This window comes from Paramisgurnus dabryanus, chromosome 9 (assembly GCF_030506205.2).
Source record: "Paramisgurnus dabryanus chromosome 9, PD_genome_1.1, whole genome shotgun sequence".
Taxonomy (NCBI): domain Eukaryota; kingdom Metazoa; phylum Chordata; class Actinopteri; order Cypriniformes; family Cobitidae; genus Paramisgurnus; species Paramisgurnus dabryanus.
Window position 1 is genome coordinate 26,138,967 of NC_133345.1, and position 20,763 is coordinate 26,159,729.

Below are 20,763 nucleotides of genomic sequence, written 5' to 3' on the forward strand. Positions count from 1 at the left end.
GGATTCTGTGTGTATTCAACGCGCCGCCATTGTTGTTTACAATGCGTGGAATGGTGTGCTGTGATTTGTTGAGCAGATTTATTGCATTCTGCAGAGAAGGAGCACTGGCGTTTATCACGTTTTGGGAAAAAAGATGACAGAATAACACGGCGGATATCAGATTTTGCGTAAAATTGAGTCTACTTTTTAATTCTGACCTGATACAATACTGATTGGTGGTAACAAATTTTTTCTACTATGGAAGTCAATGGTTACCACCAGCTGTGTGCTTACCATCATTTATCAAAATAGCTTCTTTTGTGTTCATCAGAAAAAAGAAATTCATACAGATTTGAAACAACATAAGGATGAGAAAATCATGACAGAATTTTCATTTTTTTGTAAAATATAGAAATAATAAATAAATACACTCAAGAGGTAATGGCTCTTCTAAGAACCTTTAACTGAATGGTTCTTAAAAAAAAAACAAAGATGGTTCCTCTGTGGGATCAATTTGGATAACCCTTTGTAACACCTTTATTTTTAAGAATGTAGTAAAATAATGATAACTAAGATATATTTAAGATTTATTCATTTGGATTTTGCTATTACTCTGCAGTATGGGGTCATTCATTTTATCTTAGTGCTCCTCTACTCTAAGCTTTGATAAATGCACATCTGGTGAGAAGCCAAGGACGAGCTCACATTAATAGTAAACTGTGCATCACTGAAGGCAGGCCTATGAAACCCCATAATAACTCTTCTACTACTGCCAGAGCCATTACACTAATTACAAAGTGTGTTGCCTGACTGTTCCCCTTTCCCTATTCAAGAATTTTAGAGAGATCAGTTTAAAATCAGTGTAAGCTTTCGGTTGGTGCAGGCAGAAGATTCGAACTAGGACTCTAGATATTGATTAAATCATCGTGCTGCAGTTTGTATTTCTTTCCCCTCTTCGTTTGATTTGTCAGTCCCTTAGTCGGCCGGTGTTGGATTTGCGGGAGGGAGGAGTGATTGATAAATAAATTGCTAAATAAAGGATGCATTGAAAGGGTGTTTGTGTAGCCAAAGAAAGAGGGTGTCTGCTTAAACAGTCTCAAGTCTTGTTCAAGGGCTGGCTGCAATGCAGAGCTAAGGACGAACGCTGGCCCGTAGAGACAGAAGGGACCTTGAAGGAAAGGCACCAGGCTGCTGGGATTTAGACTGCACTGCAGAAAGATAGCGAGGAAAGCGGCAGGCACTGCAGCGTGATTTAGCGAGAGATGAGGTCCACCGGCAGACCTCAAACCTCCTCACAGCAGGCATAGACACCACACCAGGTGAGAGTTTAATTCACAGCTGATATCAGAGGCCCGGGAGGGATAGTATTGGGAAGGGGGAGAGGAAGGGGGCAGGAGACAAAAAGAGGAGAGGGTGGAGAAACAAGGGAAGAGGAGGAGGGAGACGGTGCTGTATTTTCGGATTGGGATCTTCTGAATTAAGTGTGGTTGGAATAAAGATGTAGTGTGAGCAGGACGCTGAACAAGGACGCTGCTGTGCTCCGCTTTAGTGGAGAGGAGTGGGGAGCAGACGCCTGGCAGACACACACACACCGACTCAGCAAGGCTGACTCTCGGAGAAAGAGAGAGAGCTCAACATCACGGCTGCGGGGCTGGGAAGGTAAGAGGCATTATTTCAGTTTGACTTTTATTCTTGTGGCTGTTGTGTGTGGTGGGATGGTAATGGGTTGAAGATTGTGTTTTCAGCTCATGGGCGACATGCTCATTGTGTGGACGTTTATGTGTGCACAAAAAATGAAGAGTCAGAGCTTTGAGTTTAAGATTGAGTATTCACACAAACAGACTTCTGGTTAAGCTGTGAGAAGTTAAAAAAGCACTGCATTAAATTACTAAGTATAACATTTGTGTTACAGTAGTGTTTTTTTACAATGTGTGATTTTTTTTCTTTTTGGTATTTAGACTTTTTTTAAATGTGTTTTTAAATGTTAAAGTTTAAGTGGTTTATGGCCCGCTGTTTCCAGACACACTTGTTAGTGCCCTAAGGCCACGTAACTAACAGCAAGCAACATACTGTAGGCCTAGACTTAAACAGAAGAGCTTCAGAATTTGGTTTGACGATGTGTTGCCTGGAAAAGGAAAATGACACCAGTTTAGTTTTCCATAGCATCATGCTTTTACAACACTAGTCTGGTCAGTTTAAAAAATAAAGTTTAAAAAATATATATTTTACAATCCATCATAATCTAATTATGAGATTAAAGGCGGGGTCCATGATCTCTAAAGGCCAATGTTTATATTTGAAATCACCTAAACAAATGCCCCTACTCCAATAGAATCTGGACCTTCATTTGATAGACCCGCCCCACACATACGCAACCCAGGCAACGATGTCGGTTAGTAAACACGCCCCTTACTGCTGATTGGCCACAAGTGTGTTTTGGTATTCGGCCCGACTACTTTTCCAAAGTTTTTTTTTACAAAAATCATGCACCCCACCTTTAAGAGCATCAAAATTTGATGACAGTCATTGATTTTCATGTTGTATTACTCAGTTAATATTAAAGATATCAAGGTTATATTTTTACAGAATGTTTCTTACATTATGTTGGAATTATTTATAAAGTTTATGCCTATATCACAAAAAAATTCACCGTAGATCAGTTTTCACAGGCATGGTCATATATAACGTATAGTAATAAACCCAGTTATGGCCTGGAGCTTGCTGGGAAGACTTTAAAAGATTTGATAAATATTAGCAAATTCACAACGTGTTTAATGTGCTTATCTGTTTTATTAGGTATTGGTTTATTAGTTCAACAAGATAACGTTTGTATTATAATTATTCAGTATATTAAACTTTACTGTCAATAAATCAATAATTTTTTAGTAATTAATTCCTAAATCATGAGAAATATATAATTTTAATGGTGTCCTTGAGATAAGGGGTGTATATTGTAAATCTCTTTAGACGCCCCCTAGTGGTAATGGCTAAAGTTGTGTTACTCTGACTAGTGTGTACTTTATTTATTTGGCTGATTTCACATTAAATGTTATACTAGTGACTCTGCACTGTGCCAAAATGTGTTTATATATTAATGTTACTTTTTGAACAACTTCAGTTTAGTTTAGTTTGTTTTAAATGTCTGTTGAATGTTAACAGTACAATTATTTGCCACACATACAAAATACATTGTGATGGCTAAGCACCTATTAATAATAAAAAATAGTGATGCACCGAAATGAAAATTCTTGGCCGAAACCGAAAACCGAAAAAAGCAAACCAAGGCCGAAAAACCGAAACCGAAACACCGAAAGAAATTATTATGCCAATTATTAGTACAATTGCATTTATGGCTTTCACTGTGTACTAACTAGGGGTGTGTGACGGGTCAAAAAACTCACAGTTCGGATCACATTACAGTTTTTGAGGCACAGAATCAGATTATTTTTCCGATCAGCAAAAAGCGGGTGTGAAAAATCTAATAAACAAAAAAGAAATTGCAAACATTTATAAAAAAGAACAAAGTTGTACATTAATAAAGTCTGAAATTAGCATTACAGAAATCAAATTAAATGAATCATAACACAATAAATTAATATTATTATTTTTAGAGCTATTGGTCTCTTTGTCATGGGTTGTTTGATTAACATTAATGACACAGACTTAAGTAGGTTAATCTGACTGTAATCTATACATACATTTAAGACATAAACACATTTTTTTATTAGAAAAAGAATACTGTGGAGAGAATTTTGTTTATATGTGCCCTATCAATAACAGAGAGATTTTATGTTTGCTTGTTTTTTTTTTTTTAAACGCGTCTCTCTAGTATGTGCACTACCAAGGGCACTTAAACGCGAGTGCTCAAAGAGAGAAGGAGGGTGAATCTCAAACAGCGCAACAGTCGCTCCACATAAAAACGTTACGTTGTGTTTCATTGCTTTATTCGCCAAATCAAATGTACGTTAATGGATAACAGTATGAGACACATTAGCGCGACTCTCTAAAAGCTCTAATAATTTAATTGTTTTTAACAATAATAGGAAACAAAATTGAGTACAAACTTTAAAAATGAAGATGCTACAAAAGATTGACACAGCAGATGGTGTGTTTAAAGTTTATCAATGGACATTATGAGAATAGTGAAAATCAGTCTAGTGAAGCAATGGTTTTCTTACATTCATATTAAATTATTTATTGCCCGATGAGCATTATTTTGCATACATTAAGTATCCTCAGGTGAAAAAAAATGTTTTGATTTTCTTATGTTTTAAAGGGACACTACACTTTTTTAAAAAATGCCCATTTTCCAGCTCCCCTTGAGTTGAACATTTGATTTTTACCGTTTTGGAATCCATTCAGCTGATCTCCGGGTCTGGCGGTACCACTTTTAGCATAGCTTAGCATAATCCATTGAATCTGATTAGACCATTAGCATCGCGCCTAAAAAAAACACCAAAGAGTTTCGATATTTTTCCTATTTAAAACTTGACTCTTTTGTAGTTACATTGTGTACTAAGACCGACGGAAAATTCTCATTCTGGCGTAATAATCAAGGACTTTGCTGCCGTAACATGGCTGGAGGAGGCGCAATGATATTACGCACTGCCTTAAAGTTACCAAGGGGACTATTTTCGGCTGCGTAATATCATTGCGCCTCCTGCAGCCATGTTACAGCAGCAAAGTCCTTGATTATTACGCCAGAATGAGAATTTTCCGTCGGTCTTACAATGTAACTACAAAAGAGTCAAGTTTTAAACAGGAAAAATATCGAAACTCTTTGCTTATTTTTTAGCGCAATGCTAATGGTCTAATCAAAATTCAATGAATTATGCTAAGCTATGCTAAAAGTGGTACAGACAGACCCGGAGATCGGCTGAATGGATTCCACAACGTTAAAAAACAAGTGTTTAACTCTGAATGAGCTGGAAAATGAGTATATCTTCAAAAAAAAGTGTAGTATGTCTTAATTTAACCACACATACATGTTTTGCCCTCTAGCCATTCCCCTGACTCACCTGGTGCTCTCCCTCAACAGTCCTGATGGTTTTCATCCCCCCTTCATTCTCTCATTGTCAAAGCATCCTGTCCTTCATCCCAAAGTTCTCATTTTATTGGTCACTTACCTGAAAACCCTCCCAGTGAGCTCATGCTTTTGGATTCTGGCTGCTGTCGTTTCATCTGCGACCACCTGCATTACCTGCCACGTTCATCTTCATACCATCAGTCACCAAAGATCAAGATCTGAGGCTCTGAGTCTCCAACCATATCTGTGGTTCAAAGCTGATGTGGTTACTGAAATGAGCCAGTGAAACAGAAGGCAGGAGTTTCAAACAACAGATGGGGCAGAATCGTCTCCCATCATTCAATATTTAATTAATTCATCAGCCGTAAGATACAGTAGATGAAGATTTGAGATTTTCTGAGCTCCATCTCCGCTGTGGACGTCTCATCATGAAGACAGTGAGTTATGGTTGACCTCAGACCTCTACAATACGTATCAAAATAATATAAAAAATATTGTGATGTTGCTTTCTTCTTTTCTGCTTTTTGATTACTCTTTCCTTCTGAGGGATCAAAGGTGATGGTGTTTATTTTGTGTTAACATGGACGCTGTTTAATCTTTCGTCACATGTTTGACGTTGAATTGTTTGGGGGTTTAGTGATGGTTGGCGTTCCTTTTCATTTGATATGAGGCTTTTCTTCACCCCGTCCTTCAAAGCTCAATCTCCTGAGGAAGAATTCCTTTAATTTGGGTCAAACATACCACTCAGGATCTGCCTCCCTTCTCCGTCTGATCCTTTTTTTTACAGTGCATTGAAAATGCGCTGTACTGTTCTTACTGGGCTTTTTATTATGTTGGCTTTGAAAAAGCCAATATATTGTTATTGCTATTAAACTTATTATTATGTTGGCTTTGAAAAAGCCAATATATTGTTATTGCTATTAAACTTATTATGTTGGCTTTGAAAAAGCCAATATATTGTTATTGCTATTAAACTTATATCTTATTATTCTACCCCAAAATTTCTGACACTAACTCGTCCTAGGGCTTTCAAGCTACATGCACCAAATTTTCCACAGACCTTCAGACTGGTCTGACTTAGTGTGCTATATCTTTTCTAACTGATGGGACCTTCCGAATTCCTAAACGGGGGTCTCGAACACCCCAAAATTTCCATTGACTTAACATTGAGACAAACTTTGACGGGTCATAGCTGTGAGTGAGAAACTTGTAGAAACTTGTGGCTTACCACATTTAAGGTGGCTGACAGGCTCTGTAAGAACATACATCACAATGGGGTGTAAGCTATACCCCTGGGGTGTAAGAGGCCCCCAAAATTTCCCATTGACTTATAATGGGGCAGGAAACATGCCCATATAAGGGAATAAAAGCGTCCCAGATGGAATATCTTTACTTTAGAGTGTCGTAGAGACATGGGGGTGGGCTCATTTTACTCAGTCATCCAATCAGTCTCTTAGGATCGCCCCAAAGCTATTTAGCCACGCCCCTAGCAACAATTTTGGGTACCCTAGCAACATCTCCCATAGACTACCATTATAAAAAGCCCAGATGGATATCTTTACACCAGAGTGTCATAGAGACATAGGGGTGGGCTCATTTTACTCAGGCATCCAATCAGTCTCTTAGGATTCCTACTGAGGTATTAAACCACGCCCCTAGCAACCAATTTGAGCACCCTAGCAACATAATAAACAAAGCCTTATATCTCTGGATCTGAACATCTTAGAGACATGGGGGTTGGGTCTTTGGGTCATGTTAGCTTCATGCTAGCTCCATGCTAAGTCATACTAGCTTCATGCTAGTTTCATGCTAGCTTTATGCTAATTTCATAATAAATCTTGCTAACTTCATGCTAAATCATGCTAACTTCATGTTAAATCTTGTTAGCTGCACGCTAAATAGTGCTAGCTTAATGCTAATCATGCTAGCATCATGCTAATCATGCTAGCTTCACGTTAAATCATGCTAGCTTCATGCTAATCATGCTATTCTCATGCTAACTTCATGTTAATCATGCAAGCCTCGTGCTAGCTTCATGCTAGCTTCATGCTAATCTTGCTAGTTTCATGCTAGCTTCATGCTAATCATGCTAGCATCATGCTAGCTTCATGCTAATCATGCTAGAATCATGCTAGTTTCATGCTTATCATGCTAGCATCATGCTAGCTTCATGCTAATCATGCTAGCATCATGCTAGCTTCATGCTAGCTTCATGCTAGCTACATGCTAATCATGCTAACATCATGCTAGCTTCATGCTAATCATGCTAGCTTCATGCTAATCATGCTAGCATCATGCTAGCTTCATGCTAGCTTCATGCTAGCTTCATGCTATTCATGCTAGCTTCATGCTAATCATGCTAGCATCATGCTAGCTTCATGCTAGCTTCATGCTAATCATGCTAGCTTCATGCTAATCATGCTAGCATCATGCTAGCTTCATGCTAATCATGCTAGCATCATGCTAGCTTCATGCTAGCTACATGCTAATCATGCTAGCATCATGCTAGCTTCATGCTAATCATGCTAGCATCATGCTAGCTTCATGCTAATCATGCTAGCATCATGCTAGCTTCATGCTAATCATGCTAGCATCATGCTAGCTTCATGCTAATCATGCTAGCATCATGCTAGCTTCATGCTAGCTACATACTAATCATGCTAGCATCATGCTAGCTACATGCTAATCATGCTAGCTTCATGCTAATCATGCTAGCATCATGCTAGCTTCATGCTAATCATGCTAACATCATGCTAGCTTCATGCTAGCTACATACTAATCATGCTAACATCATGCTAGCTACATGCTAATCATGCTAGCATCATGCTAGCTTCATGCTAATCATGCTAGCATCATGTTAGCTTCATGCTAGCTTCATGCTAATCATGCTAGCTTCATGCTAGCATCATGGTAGCTTCATGCTAATCATGCTAGCATCATGCTAGCTTCATGCTAATCATGCTAGCATCATGTTAACTTCATGCTAATCATGCTAGCATCATGCTAGCTTCATGCTAATCATGCTAGCATCATGCTAGCTTCATGCTAGCTTCATGCTAATCATGTTAGCTTCATACTTAAACATACTAACTGCCAGATAGCCTACTAAACTAAACTTCTGTCAATCCGTTTTAAACTTTCAGGCTACGCTTTTTCAAGCCAACATAAAGTTTGTCTTCAAACTTTAATATCTAGTTATTATTATTATTATTCTTTTTCTCCCCCCAAAATTTCGGCAACTAACTCGTCCTAGGGCTTTCAAGCTACATGCACCAAATTTTCCACAGACCTTCAGACTGGTCTGACTTAGTGTGCTATATCTTTTCTAACTGATGGGACCTTCCGAATTCCTAAACGGGGGTCTCGAACACCCCAAAATTTCCATTGACTTAACATTGAGACAAACTTTGACGGGTCATAGCTGTGAGTGAGAAACTTGTAGAAACTTGTGGCTTACCACATTTAAGGTGGCTGACAGGCTCTGTAAGAACATACATCACAATGGGGTGTAAGCTATACCCCTGGGGTGTAAGAGGCCCCCAAAATTTCCCATTGACTTATAATGGGGCAGGAAACATGCCCATATAAGGGAATAAAAGCGTCCCAGATGGAATATCTTTACTTTAGAGTGTCGTAGAGACATGGGGGTGGGCTCATTTTACTCAGTCATCCAATCAGTCTCTTAGGATCGCCCCAAAGCTATTTAGCCACGCCCCTAGCAACAATTTTGGGTACCCTAGCAACATCTCCCATAGACTACCATTATAAAAAGCCCAGATGGATATCTTTACACCAGAGTGTCATAGAGACATAGGGGTGGGCTCATTTTACTCAGGCATCCAATCAGTCTCTTAGGATTCCTACTGAGGTATTAAACCACGCCCCTAGCAACCAATTTGAGCACCCTAGCAACATAATAAACAAAGCCTTATATCTCTGGATCTGAACATCTTAGAGACATGGGGGTTGGGTCTTTGGGTCATGTTAGCTTCATGCTAGCTCCATGCTAAGTCATACTAGCTTCATGCTAGTTTCATGCTAGCTTTATGCTAATTTCATAATAAATCTTGCTAACTTCATGCTAAATCATGCTAACTTCATGTTAAATCTTGTTAGCTGCACGCTAAATAGTGCTAGCTTAATGCTAATCATGCTAGCATCATGCTAATCATGCTAGCTTCACGTTAAATCATGCTAGCTTCATGCTAATCATGCTATTCTCATGCTAACTTCATGTTAATCATGCAAGCCTCGTGCTAGCTTCATGCTAGCTTCATGCTAATCTTGCTAGTTTCATGCTAGCTTCATGCTAATCATGCTAGCATCATGCTAGCTTCATGCTAATCATGCTAGAATCATGCTAGTTTCATGCTAATCATGCTAGCATCATGCTAGCTTCATGCTAATCATGCTAGCATCATGCTAGCTTCATGCTAATCATGCTAGCTTCATGCTAATCATGCTAGCTTCATGCTAGCTTCATGCTAGCTACATGCTAATCATGCTAACATCATGCTAGCTTCATGCTAATCATGCTAGCTTCATGCTAATCATGCTAGCATCATGCTAGCTTCATGCTAGCTTCATGCTAATCATGCTAGCTTCATGCTAATCATGCTAGCATCATGCTAGCTTCATGCTAATCATGCTAGCATCATGCTAGCTTCATGCTAGCTACATGCTAATCATGCTAGCATCATGCTAGCTTCATGCTAATCATGCTAGCATCATGCTAGCTTCATGCTAATCATGCTAGCATCATGCTAGCTTCATGCTAACATCATGCTAGCTTCATGCTAATCATGCTAGCTTCATGCTAGCTACATGCTAATCATGCTAGCATCATGCTAGCTACATGCTAATCATGCTAGCTTCATGCTAATCATGCTAGCATCATGCTAGCTTCATGCTAATCATGCTAACATCATGCTAGCTTCATGCTAGCTACATACTAATCATGCTAGCATCATGCTAGCTTCATGCTAATCATGCTAGCATCATGCCAATCATGCTAGCATCATGCTAGCTTCATGCTAATCATGCTAGCTTCATGCTAGCATCATGGTAGCTTCATGCTAATCATGCTAGCATCATGGTAGCTTCATGCTAATCATGCTAGCATCATGCTAACTTCATGCTAATCATGCTAGCATCATGCTAGCTTCATGCTAATCATGCTAGCATCATGCTAGCTTCATGCTAATCATGTTAGCTTCATGCTAGCTTCATGCTAATCATGTTAGCTTCATACTTAAACATACTAACTGCCAGATAGCCTACTAAACTAAACTTCTGTCAATCCGTTTTAAACGTTCAGGCTACGCTTTTTCAAGCCAACATAAAGTTTGTCTTCAAACTTTAATATCTAGTTATTATTATTCTTCCAACCAAATTTCCGCAATTAATACGGCTCGAACCGTTTAACTTAGAAACTTCATTCAAACTCTCAAACGTGCGGACTATTCGGGAATAGTGTGCTATGACTTTTATAAGCAATCGGGGGTACGGTCTACGCCCCAGGGGCGAAAAAGCAGCCGAAAAATCCCATAGACTTAACATTGCGACAAACTTTGACGAGTCGTAGCTCAGACCTAGGATTTCACAGAAACTTGTGACTTGCCACATTTGAAGAGGCTGGCAGGCTCTGTAAGAACATACCTCACAATGGGGTGTAAGTTGTACCCCTGGGGTGTAAGAGGTCCCCAAATTTCCCCATAGACTTATAATGGGGCAGGAATCATGCCCATATAAGGAACTAAAAACGTCCCGAATGGGATATCTTTGCAGCGCAGTGTCATAGAGACATGGGGGTGGGCTCATTTTACTCAGGCATCCAATCAGTCCCTTAGGATCCTTATTGAGCTATCAAGCCACGCCCCTAGCAACCATTTTGGGCACCCTAGCAACATCTCCCATAGACTGCCATTATAAAATGCCCAGATGGATATCTTTGCAGCACAGTGTCACAGAGACATGGGGGTGGGCTCATTTTACTCAGGCATCCAATCAGTCTCTCACCATCCTTATTGAGGTATTAAGCCACGCCCCTAGCAACCAAATATGAGCAGCCTAGCAACATAATAAACAAAGCCTTATATCTCTGGATCCGGACATCATAGAGACATGGGGGTCGGGTCTTTGGGTCATATTAGCTTCATGCTAGCTTCATGCTAAGTCATGCTAGCTTCGTGCTAGTTTCATGCTAGCTTTATGCTAATTTTATAATAAATCTTGCTAACTTAATGTTAAATCATGTTAGCTTCATGTTAAATCTTGTTAGCTTCATGCTAAATCATGCTAGCTTCATGCTAATCATGCTAGCATCATCTTAATCATGCTAGCATCATGCTAATAATGCTAGGATCATGCTAATTTCATGCTAAATTCATGCTAACTTCATGGTAATCATGTTAGCATCATGCTAGCTTCATGCAAATTATGCTAGCTTCATGCTAATCATACTAACATCATGTTAGCTTTATGCTAATCATGATAACATCATGCTAGCTTCATGCTAATCATACTAGCATCGTGCTAGCTTCATGCTAATCATGCTAGCATCGTGCTAGCTTCATGCTAATCATGCTAGCATCGTGCTAGCTTCATGCTAGCATCATGCTAATCATGCTAGCATCATGCTAATCATGTTAGCATCATGCTAGCTTCATGCTAATCATGCTAACATCATGCTAGCTTCATGCTAATCATGCTAGCATCATGCTAACTTCATGCTAATCATGTTAGCATCATGCTAGCTTCATGCTAATCATGCTAGCATCATGCTAGCTTCATGCTAATCATGCTAGCTTCATGCTAATCATGCTAGCATCATGCTAGCTTCATGCTTATCATGCTAGCTTCATGCTAGTCATGCTAGCTTCATGCTAGCTTCATGCTAATCATGCTAGCATCATGCTAACGTCATGCTAATCATGCTAGCTTCATGCTAGCTTCATGGTAATCATGCTAGCATCATGCTAGCTTCATGCTAATCATGCTAGCATCATGCTAGCTTCATGCTAGTCATGCTAGCTTCATACTAGCTTCATGGTAATAATGCTAGCATCATGTTAGCTTCATGCTAATCATGCTAGCTTCGTGTTTATCATGATAACATTATGCTAGCTTCATGCTAATCATGCTAACATCGTGCTAGCTTCATGCTAATCATGGTAGCAACGTGCTAGCTTCATGCTAATCATGCTAACATCATGCTAGCTTCATGCTAATCATGCTAGCTTCATGCTAATCATGCTAGCATCATGCTAGCTTCATGCTTATCATGCTAGCATCATGCTAGCTTCATGCTAGCTTCATGCTAATCATGCTAGCATCATGCTAACGTCATGCTAATCATGCTAGCTTCATGCTAGCTTCATGGTAATCATGCTAGCATCATGCTAGCTTCATGCTAATCATGCTAGCATCATGCTAGCTTCATGCTAGTCATGCTAGCTTCATACTAGCTTCATGGTAATCATGCTATCATCATGTTAGCTTCATGCTAATCATGCTAGCTTCGTGTTTATCATGATAACATTATGCTAGCTTCATGCTAATCATGCTAGCATCGTGCTAGCTTCATGCTAATCATGCTAACAACGTGCTAGCTTCATGCTTATCATGCTAGCATCGTGCTAGCTTCATGCTAATCATGCTAACATCGTGCTAGCTTCATGCTAATCATGCTAGCATCGTGCTAGCTTCATGCTAATCATGCTAGCATCGTGCTAGCTTCATGTTAATCATGCTAGCATCGTGCTAGCTTCATGCTACCATCATGCTAATCATGCTAGCATCATGCTAATCATGTTAGCATCATGCTAACTTCATGCTAATCATGCTAACATCATGCTAACTTCATGCTAATCATGCTAACATCATGCTAGCTTCATGCTAATCATGCTAACATCATGCTAGCTTCATGCTAATCATGCTAGCATCATGCTAGCTTCATGCTAATCATGCTAGCTTCATGCTAGCTTCAGGCTAATCATGCTAGCATCATGTTAGCTTCATGCTAGTCATGCTAGCATCATGCTAGCTTCATGCTAGTCATGCTAGCTTCATGCTAATCATGCTAGCATCATGCTAACGTCATGCTGAATCATGCTAATCATGCTAGCATCATATTTCATCATGATAACTTTTTTAAATCATGCTAGCTTCACACTAAAACATGTCAACAGCCAGGTAAACTACTAGACTAAATTTCTTTTACATTTCTGTCAATCAGCTTTTTGCATTTTCATGCACTGGTAATTCCTTGGGAATTGCATATCTAGTTTTTTTTGCTGTTCACATCACAAGTAATGTATAGGGTCGGTCAGGGGATAAAGATCCAATATCATAAAACCAGTGGCATGTGTTTCACGTTAATTCTCATGTCATTTGTGTTACATCAAAATGTTAATGATGTGAACAGGGCAATTAGTTTCTTTGAATAACCTGATGTCAAAAAGTAAATGACGGGTCTGGTGCAGCTGTAAATAAGTCTGGGAATGCAAACAGTCGAGTTACTGTGGGGGAAAAATCAACAAGCACTTCAGTGGAAGTCAGCGTTATTTCTGTTACTCTATTTCAACTCTGTCCTGTTATGATGTGAGAGGAGCGAGTGAAGCGGCTCTTTCTTTCACGAAGGGAGGAGCTGAAGCCAGTAGCATGAATGAAAGAGGGGAATTGTTTCCCAGGCGGCCACCACTCATTACCTACCAACCTCTACCTAGCCTTTAATTAAAGTCATTAACCTAAGAGAACAAGAAAAAGTGAGAGAAATACAAATAGAAGGGAAGCGTGTGAAAGAGAAGGACGGAGAAAGCAATAGTTGGACATAAAGTCTGTTCAAATGAAACAGTTGTCGCCAATAGTTTGGTATACTTTCCGTCTTTATTAAAAGTTGAATTTCACAAGAGCAAATTGGTTGTAAGGAAGCAATGCCAAAATTAGGACACTTTACAATTAGGTTGTATTTGTTAACAATTAGTTAATGTGTTAGCTAACATGAACAATACAGCATTTATTAATGTTAGTTCATGTTAATTTTGACATTTATCAATACATTTATAAAATCAAGTGTTGTAACTTGTCCTGTGCTTTCTGTGTTTTTGAAGCTTTGATTGTGTTTACAGTGTGCAATATAACGTGTTCATGTTTCACGCAGTATATTTCACACCATTTACATATTTGTATAGCGCTGTTTTCACTGTCCTAAAAACGGTCTGATATCTTTCTTGTTCTATTCTTGTTCTTGTTCTACTTCATATTCCAAAGTCCCTCCGACTGACATATTCCAAAAACTCTTATATTGATGTCATTCAATCGGGAAGTAGAGGGCTGTAGTCCAAACCGGCTGTTCGCTGTAGACTTTGAAAGGCGAATTCTGTTAAAGAAAATATATCGCCTGGCAGTAAACTTGATCATTTTGCAGGTATTATTTATGCACAAACAGCAACATTACACACTAACTAAAGTTTGAAAAATAGGATCAGGAAGAACGTGACCTTTAACAAGAATTAAAGGTGGTGTGAGTAAATTGTAGTGACATCTAGTGGTAAGTTTGGGAATTGCAACCAACAGTTCACCCCTCAATTTCAAAACCATATCGTCTTCTAAGAAAACGTAGGGACAAAATGCGCTCTGTAAAACAGTTTTTTCATCATGTAAGGTCTTTATACACCACTGATAATCTAGTAATGTATATTATGCATTTCTGTCAAAAGATACTTCTTAAAGTTACACAATGCACTTTTACACACTGTAAAAAATGGAGCATAGCGTTAAAGCAACACTATGTAGTTTCCATGTAAAATTGACTTACGGCTCCCCCGTGTGGTTGAAAAGTGCAACAGTGCCTGTTATCAGACACTCTTCTGCAGGCAGGGGGAGGGGTGGGGCTTTGTGCTCTACCCTCCACCTCGACTTTCAGAGTGTGCTTGTAGCAGCTAGGAGGCTGCTCAGGTTGCAGCAACAGTAGAATTTGTCCAGTTAAGAGTTGTTCTATCACTGAAATAATTTTAGAGACATTATTTAAAGGTTGAAAAACTACATAGTGTTGCTTTAACACGTATATGGAAAAGCGAGGCGCTAGAGAGCACTATTCGTTTGAATGCAAAATACAATTTCACCACTATATGGAAGAAAATTCTACTTACTGTTTTTTTAATGCATTTACTAATGTTCACTAATACAAGCTTATTGTAAAGTGTTACCAAACCATTTTTGGCATTTGCCTTGCATTACCTTCATGAAAAGTAGGCACATTTCATGCATTGTACTGTTTTAATGGGTAACACTATGCAATATGGTTGTATTGTTAACATTGCCATTTATTTATATAGCAGAAGCTTTTATGCAAAGCAACATGGGAGCATTAACATTTTGTCTGTGCAATTTACAAAGCCACATTAACAAATAGGATTAGAGGATGAATGAACAACATTCATAGATGAACTACACAGAAGAGTAGTAAATGTGTAACATTAGTAAATGCATTAACTAACATTTCATACTCTTTATTTTGTCTTCAGATGCCCTCTCGCTTTGGCACTGCCGTGCGGATCGTCTACACCACCCTTTTTGGCGCGGTGGTGCTGCTTGCCATCCTGCTGGTATACGTGACAGGTTACCAGTTCATCCGAACCGAACAGCATTACCTCTCTTTTGGCCTGTACGGTGCGTTTCTTTTTCTCCACCTCCTCCTGCAGAGCCTCTTCGCCTACCTGGAGCACCGGCAAATGCGTAGCCCCTCCACACCCCAGCACCTGCAACGCACCGTGGCCCTCTGCATCGCGGCCTACCAAGAGGATCCAGACTACCTGCGCAAGTGTCTGCGAAGCGTACGCCGCATTTCCTTTCCCGGACTTAAAGTGGTGTTGGTGGTGGATGGGAATCGGAAGGAAGATGCCTACATGATGAAAATCTTCCAGGAGGTGATGGGGGAAACAGAGCACACGGGCTGCTTGGTGTGGAAGGGGAATTACCATAGCGATGGTTATGGAGGAGTAGGGAGTGACTTACACCACACGAAGGAGACCGAACACGTGGCCAGTGTGGTGCGAAATTGCCAGCACTCCTGTATCATGCAAGAGTGGGGTGGCAAAAGGGAAGTGATGTACACAGCTTTCAAAGCTTTGGGAAACACTGTGGATTACATTCAGGTGAGCCTGCAATATGTATCGTTGAGGTAGTAATATGCACCCTTTAGGTACAAAGTTTGCCCCTCAGTGTCAGTATGATCTAAAACTTTGCAGCAGAGGTCAAAGGTCATTCTCACTACCTTCCTGTCACCTGCAGTCTTTAAAGCACACCTGTGCGTGTGCTGTCAGCAGCCTTTCATTGTTTCTGCTTAGCTTAGCATATGATTTAGAGGGGGAAAAATGACCTTGAAACATCTGTGGTGCCTTTGTTGTTTAAAAATGTCAGTTGTTGATCAGGCAGACATCAGCCTCAACCGATTTAAATAAAGAACGAGAAAAATTCTATAAACTAAATCGTGTAAAGGGGCCATTCACACAGAACATGTTTTCCATTCCACTGCATTACTTTTCCATTTTCCAAGTCTTTGGTGTCCCCAGAGTGTGTATGAGAAGTTTAAGCTCAAAATACCCCACAGATAATTCATTATAACATGTTAAAATTGCCACTTTTTTAGGTATGAGCAAAGATCTGCTGTTGTGGGGTGGGTCCTTTAAAATGCAAATGAGCTGATGAAATGCAAACACTGAACACCATGACGGTGGTTTGTTGAAATTGAAGCTCAATTGTGCTATCAATTACTTTTTTTCTCTCTCTTTCTCTTTGCACTAAATGGCAGTGCCATTTGTTTATGTTGTTGTCACTGAAACCGTCTATAGTTAGCATTATGGTTATAGTTAGGGGGCCGATCACACCAAACGTGTTTATTGCAGTTGCAGGCACCTTTTTTAATGATTTTCTATGGGCAGTGAGCGTTATGCGCACTGTTTTTGCACGCCGAATGCTTTGCGTTTTTTGCCGCCTGCGCACCACACATTTTTGACGGAGCAGTAAAGCTGACAAAATCATACGTGTTTTTCCATTGTCCAATCAAATAAGGAGAGAGGCAGGCCTTCCGTTGTGGTGACGGAAGTTTACAGTTGCTTGGAACAACCAGACTGCAGTCACTCACTGTCTCCTATGTGTTTGTGCACCTCTCACCCTCCAAAGTCGGAGCAAACGTGCTCTTTTTAAAGCTTCTGCTTATATGACAGTTAACAGCAAAAGACTGCTCACGCTTCAATATTTGATTGACAGGACAGCTGCCTTGGTGGTTGCCTAGCAATATAAAAAGCCTCACTGCTGTGCTCTTTTTAAAGTGATCAAAAAAGGCAGTGTGGCGCACCTTGCATGTACAAGCGTTTAAAACGCGTTTGTTGTGGTTGGTCCCTTAAAGTGTGAAGGGCCCTTTACACGCAGCACAGCTTATTAGTACAGAATAGTGGACCAATCAGAAGAACCGGGAGGTGGCGCAAGTATTGCTGACTTTTGTTTAAAGTAGCAAGTTGGCATGGCTTAACAAAAGCATGGCGGATGAAGCGCATGTGTGTCTCAAAATCCTTTTTAAAACCATTCCTGAGCATTCCGTCACCTTTTTAGATGCAAAGACATGTTTTGTGTGAACGGACCCTATATTTTATTGAAATATTATCTCTGTTTATTTTGTGTGCAGGTGTGTGATTCAGACACTGTACTTGATCCAGCATGCACAGTTGAGATGCTTAAGATTCTGGAGCAAGATCCAGATGTGGGTGCAGTGGGAGGAGATGTTCAGGTAATATTTTGTATCTATTTATATTCAACTTTTAACATGCAACTAAATCAGCCGATAAGTGTTTTGCTAAATTACTTTTTCGTAGTTTTCAGCCACCCAAAGTTCTTCCATTGTCTGTTTTAGATCCTAAACAAGTATGCTTCCTGGATCTCGTTTTTGAGCAGTGTCCGCTATTGGATGGCCTTCAATGTGGAACGGGCCTGCCAGTCTTATTTTGGATGCGTGCAGTGCATTAGCGGCCCGCTGGGAATGTACCGCAACTCTCTCCTCCAGGACTTCCTGGAGCCCTGGTATAACCAGACCTTCTTAGGGACCAAGTGCAGCTTTGGTGATGATCGGCACCTCACCAACCGCGTCCTAAGCTTGGGCTTCAAAACCAAGTACACGGCACGCTCCCAATGCCAGACCGAGACCCCCACAGAATACCTGCGCTGGCTGAACCAGCAAACCCGCTGGAGCAAGTCTTACTTTCGAGAGTGGCTGTACAGCGCTCTTTGGTTTCACAAGCACAATCTCTGGATGACTTATGAGGCTGTGATGACTGGTTTCTTCCCCTTTTTTCTGGTCGTTACAGTGATCCATCTGTTCTACATAGGTCGCCTGTGGAACATCCTTCTCTTTCTGCTGACAGTCCAGCTGGTGGGCATGGTTAAGGCCACCTATGCGTGTTTCCTTCGAGGCAGCCTTGTCATGATCTTCATGTCGTTGTATGCTCTACTTTACATGTCTAGCTTGTTGCCTGCTAAAATCTTTGCCCTGTTGACTATTAACAAATCAGGCTGGGGCACATCAGGAAGGAAGAAGATAGTGGTAAACGTGATCGGTGCTATACCTGTGACCGTGTGGGCAGCCATTCTGCTCGGCGGCTTGGTGTACACCATTTACTGCGAGGTGCAAGAGCCCTTCACGGATACAGAGAAGGTTCTTCTTATTGCCGGCGCAGTAGTTTATGCGTGTTACTGGGTGGTGCTTCTAGTACTCTACCTGGCCATAGTGGCCAGACGCTGCAACAAAAGAGAGGAGCAGTTTCACCTACCCTATTCTAAAGCTTAGCAACTTTAGTGGTGCTGGAGGACTTAATAGGGCTCATCCCATCTTTTCCTGATGCTGCATTCCTTATTGTGATTACAGATCTGTGAGTATCGGGTTGAAGCGGTATGGCTACGAAAAAAGGTTTTAGCCGGTGGCCATAATGAACCTTCGAGAGTGCCATAATTTATATAGCTGAAATGGGGAATGGTTAATGGTGCTTCTCATCATAATAAAGCACACATTGAGGTGGCCAGTCAAGATTGAGAGCAAACGTTGAGCCAAAGGTTACCGATGAAGTGTAGTGACATGTAGCCAGCATGGTCATTTTAAGTCAAAGGGCTCATATTGGTGCTTGCTTGGTATTATGGGAACGTCACGATAAGGTTAGCGAAGTGTGTGCCAATACTTGAGGTAGAAACTAGGCTGGTGATATTTGCCAAAAGCCAGCTAGTATTTACATTTACACCTTTGGGAGACATTTTTATCCAAAGCAACTTTCGAAGTATACATTTTATCAGTTGTGAGTTGCTGTGATCTACCAACTGAGCCACAGGAACACCTAAAATAATCATATTGTATGTCTTTTCTCTGATAGTCCACTATAATTCTTAATATCATTGTCTGTGGTGCTGCTGAAGGGTTGGGACATTGTACAAAGTGCATTTAATTTATTTACGTTTATGATGCACAACAAAACATCATAACCCCACTGTACAGGATGTTTACAGATGCATCAAGTAACATCCAGATTTGTCCATAGTCATACTTTTATTTGTTCCTGAAATGTTTTATTCCTCCAAAACTGATCATTTTAAAAGTAAATAAGTAGAGGTTAGTTTTACACACAAAGCCTTGACATTTTCAGACAAAAACCTTTCTATGTACATGATTCTTATTAGTTATGTCAATAAAATGTTCTGCTAGACAGATATGAATAGGAATGACATTACTTATTTATGGTATGCTAAACTATGGTGGTTTAAAAAATGGCCAGAGGATTTAGTTTACCATGCATCATGTATTTACAAATCCAGCAAAGGTAAACAGTGGTGCATTTTTCCATGTCCAGTCGTCTAAATGCAACAGTTTGTGGATTTATGTAACTCACAAACCTTCAAGAACACACATTAAACTTTGGCCATTTTTCAAAGCATAGAAATGAAAACACTGAGACTTGTGTGTGTGTGTGTGCGTGCGCGCGTGCGTGCGTGTGTGTGTGCATGAATAAGTTTAGAAAGGAGTGAGTTTATGAAACGTCTGTCCATCTGTTTTTTTGCGTGGTTCATTACATGTGTAATTCCTACAGGTATATCATGACGGTATATACCTAAAGTATCAGCATTAGATTTTGATTTTAATCTTTGACATGATCTTACTCGGTCAATATAAGATATCAAGGTTATATTTTCACAGAATGTTCTTTACATTATGAACAATGGTTTTATGTAGAAAACAGTAAATCACAAAAAATAAATTTTAGCTGGGTTTTCAGACTGGGTCACAAATTAAAATCTGTTCACTTTGTGTGCTTTTACTTTTGCAAACTAGGTGCCAAACATTTGGGATTATCATGCTTCTCAGGAACACAAGGATCACTGAAAGAGGGAATTCAGAACCAGTATTAGGTTTAAGCAGTTACAGCAAGAGATGAAAATAAAAACAGTAAAAACAGATTTGCCAGATACAAAAAAATCTGTACAGAACCAATGCAATAGACGATCTATTCACAAACATGAATTTGTGGATGGTGATCCAGTTTTGTAAATATACGTTTTTTCAGTCATTCAAGTGTATTGTACAGTAATATATATATTTTTGTAATGCAAAGCTCTCACTTAATAATCCAGACACATATCAAGGGATCAGCGTTTTCCTAGGATACTTTTTTTTTTTTTAAAAATGTTTTCATTATGACACTGTACAATTAGTATGTTATAAA

The 20,763-nt window shown here is 39.8% G+C and overlaps 1 protein-coding gene across 2 annotated transcripts; it reads left to right on the forward strand.

The window, feature by feature from the left end:
- The first annotated feature begins 1,031 nt into the window (after positions 1 to 1,031).
- has3 (hyaluronan synthase 3) lies at positions 1,032 to 20,734 on the forward strand. 2 transcript variants are annotated; one of them, XM_065278897.2, is made up of 4 exons: positions 1,032 to 1,638; positions 15,532 to 16,161; positions 17,691 to 17,792; positions 17,916 to 20,734. In XM_065278897.2, exons 2-4 carry the CDS (start codon positions 15,532 to 15,534, stop codon positions 18,843 to 18,845), a joined length of 1,662 nt encoding a protein of 553 aa, XP_065134969.1. In that variant the 5' UTR covers positions 1,032 to 1,638; the 3' UTR covers positions 18,846 to 20,734. The 2 variants fall into 2 exon arrangements, with proteins under 2 accessions (XP_065134969.1, XP_073671865.1); XM_073815764.1 differs by lacking the exon at positions 1,032 to 1,638 and adding an exon at positions 5,001 to 5,442.
- Positions 20,735 to 20,763: the final 29 nt, after the last annotated feature.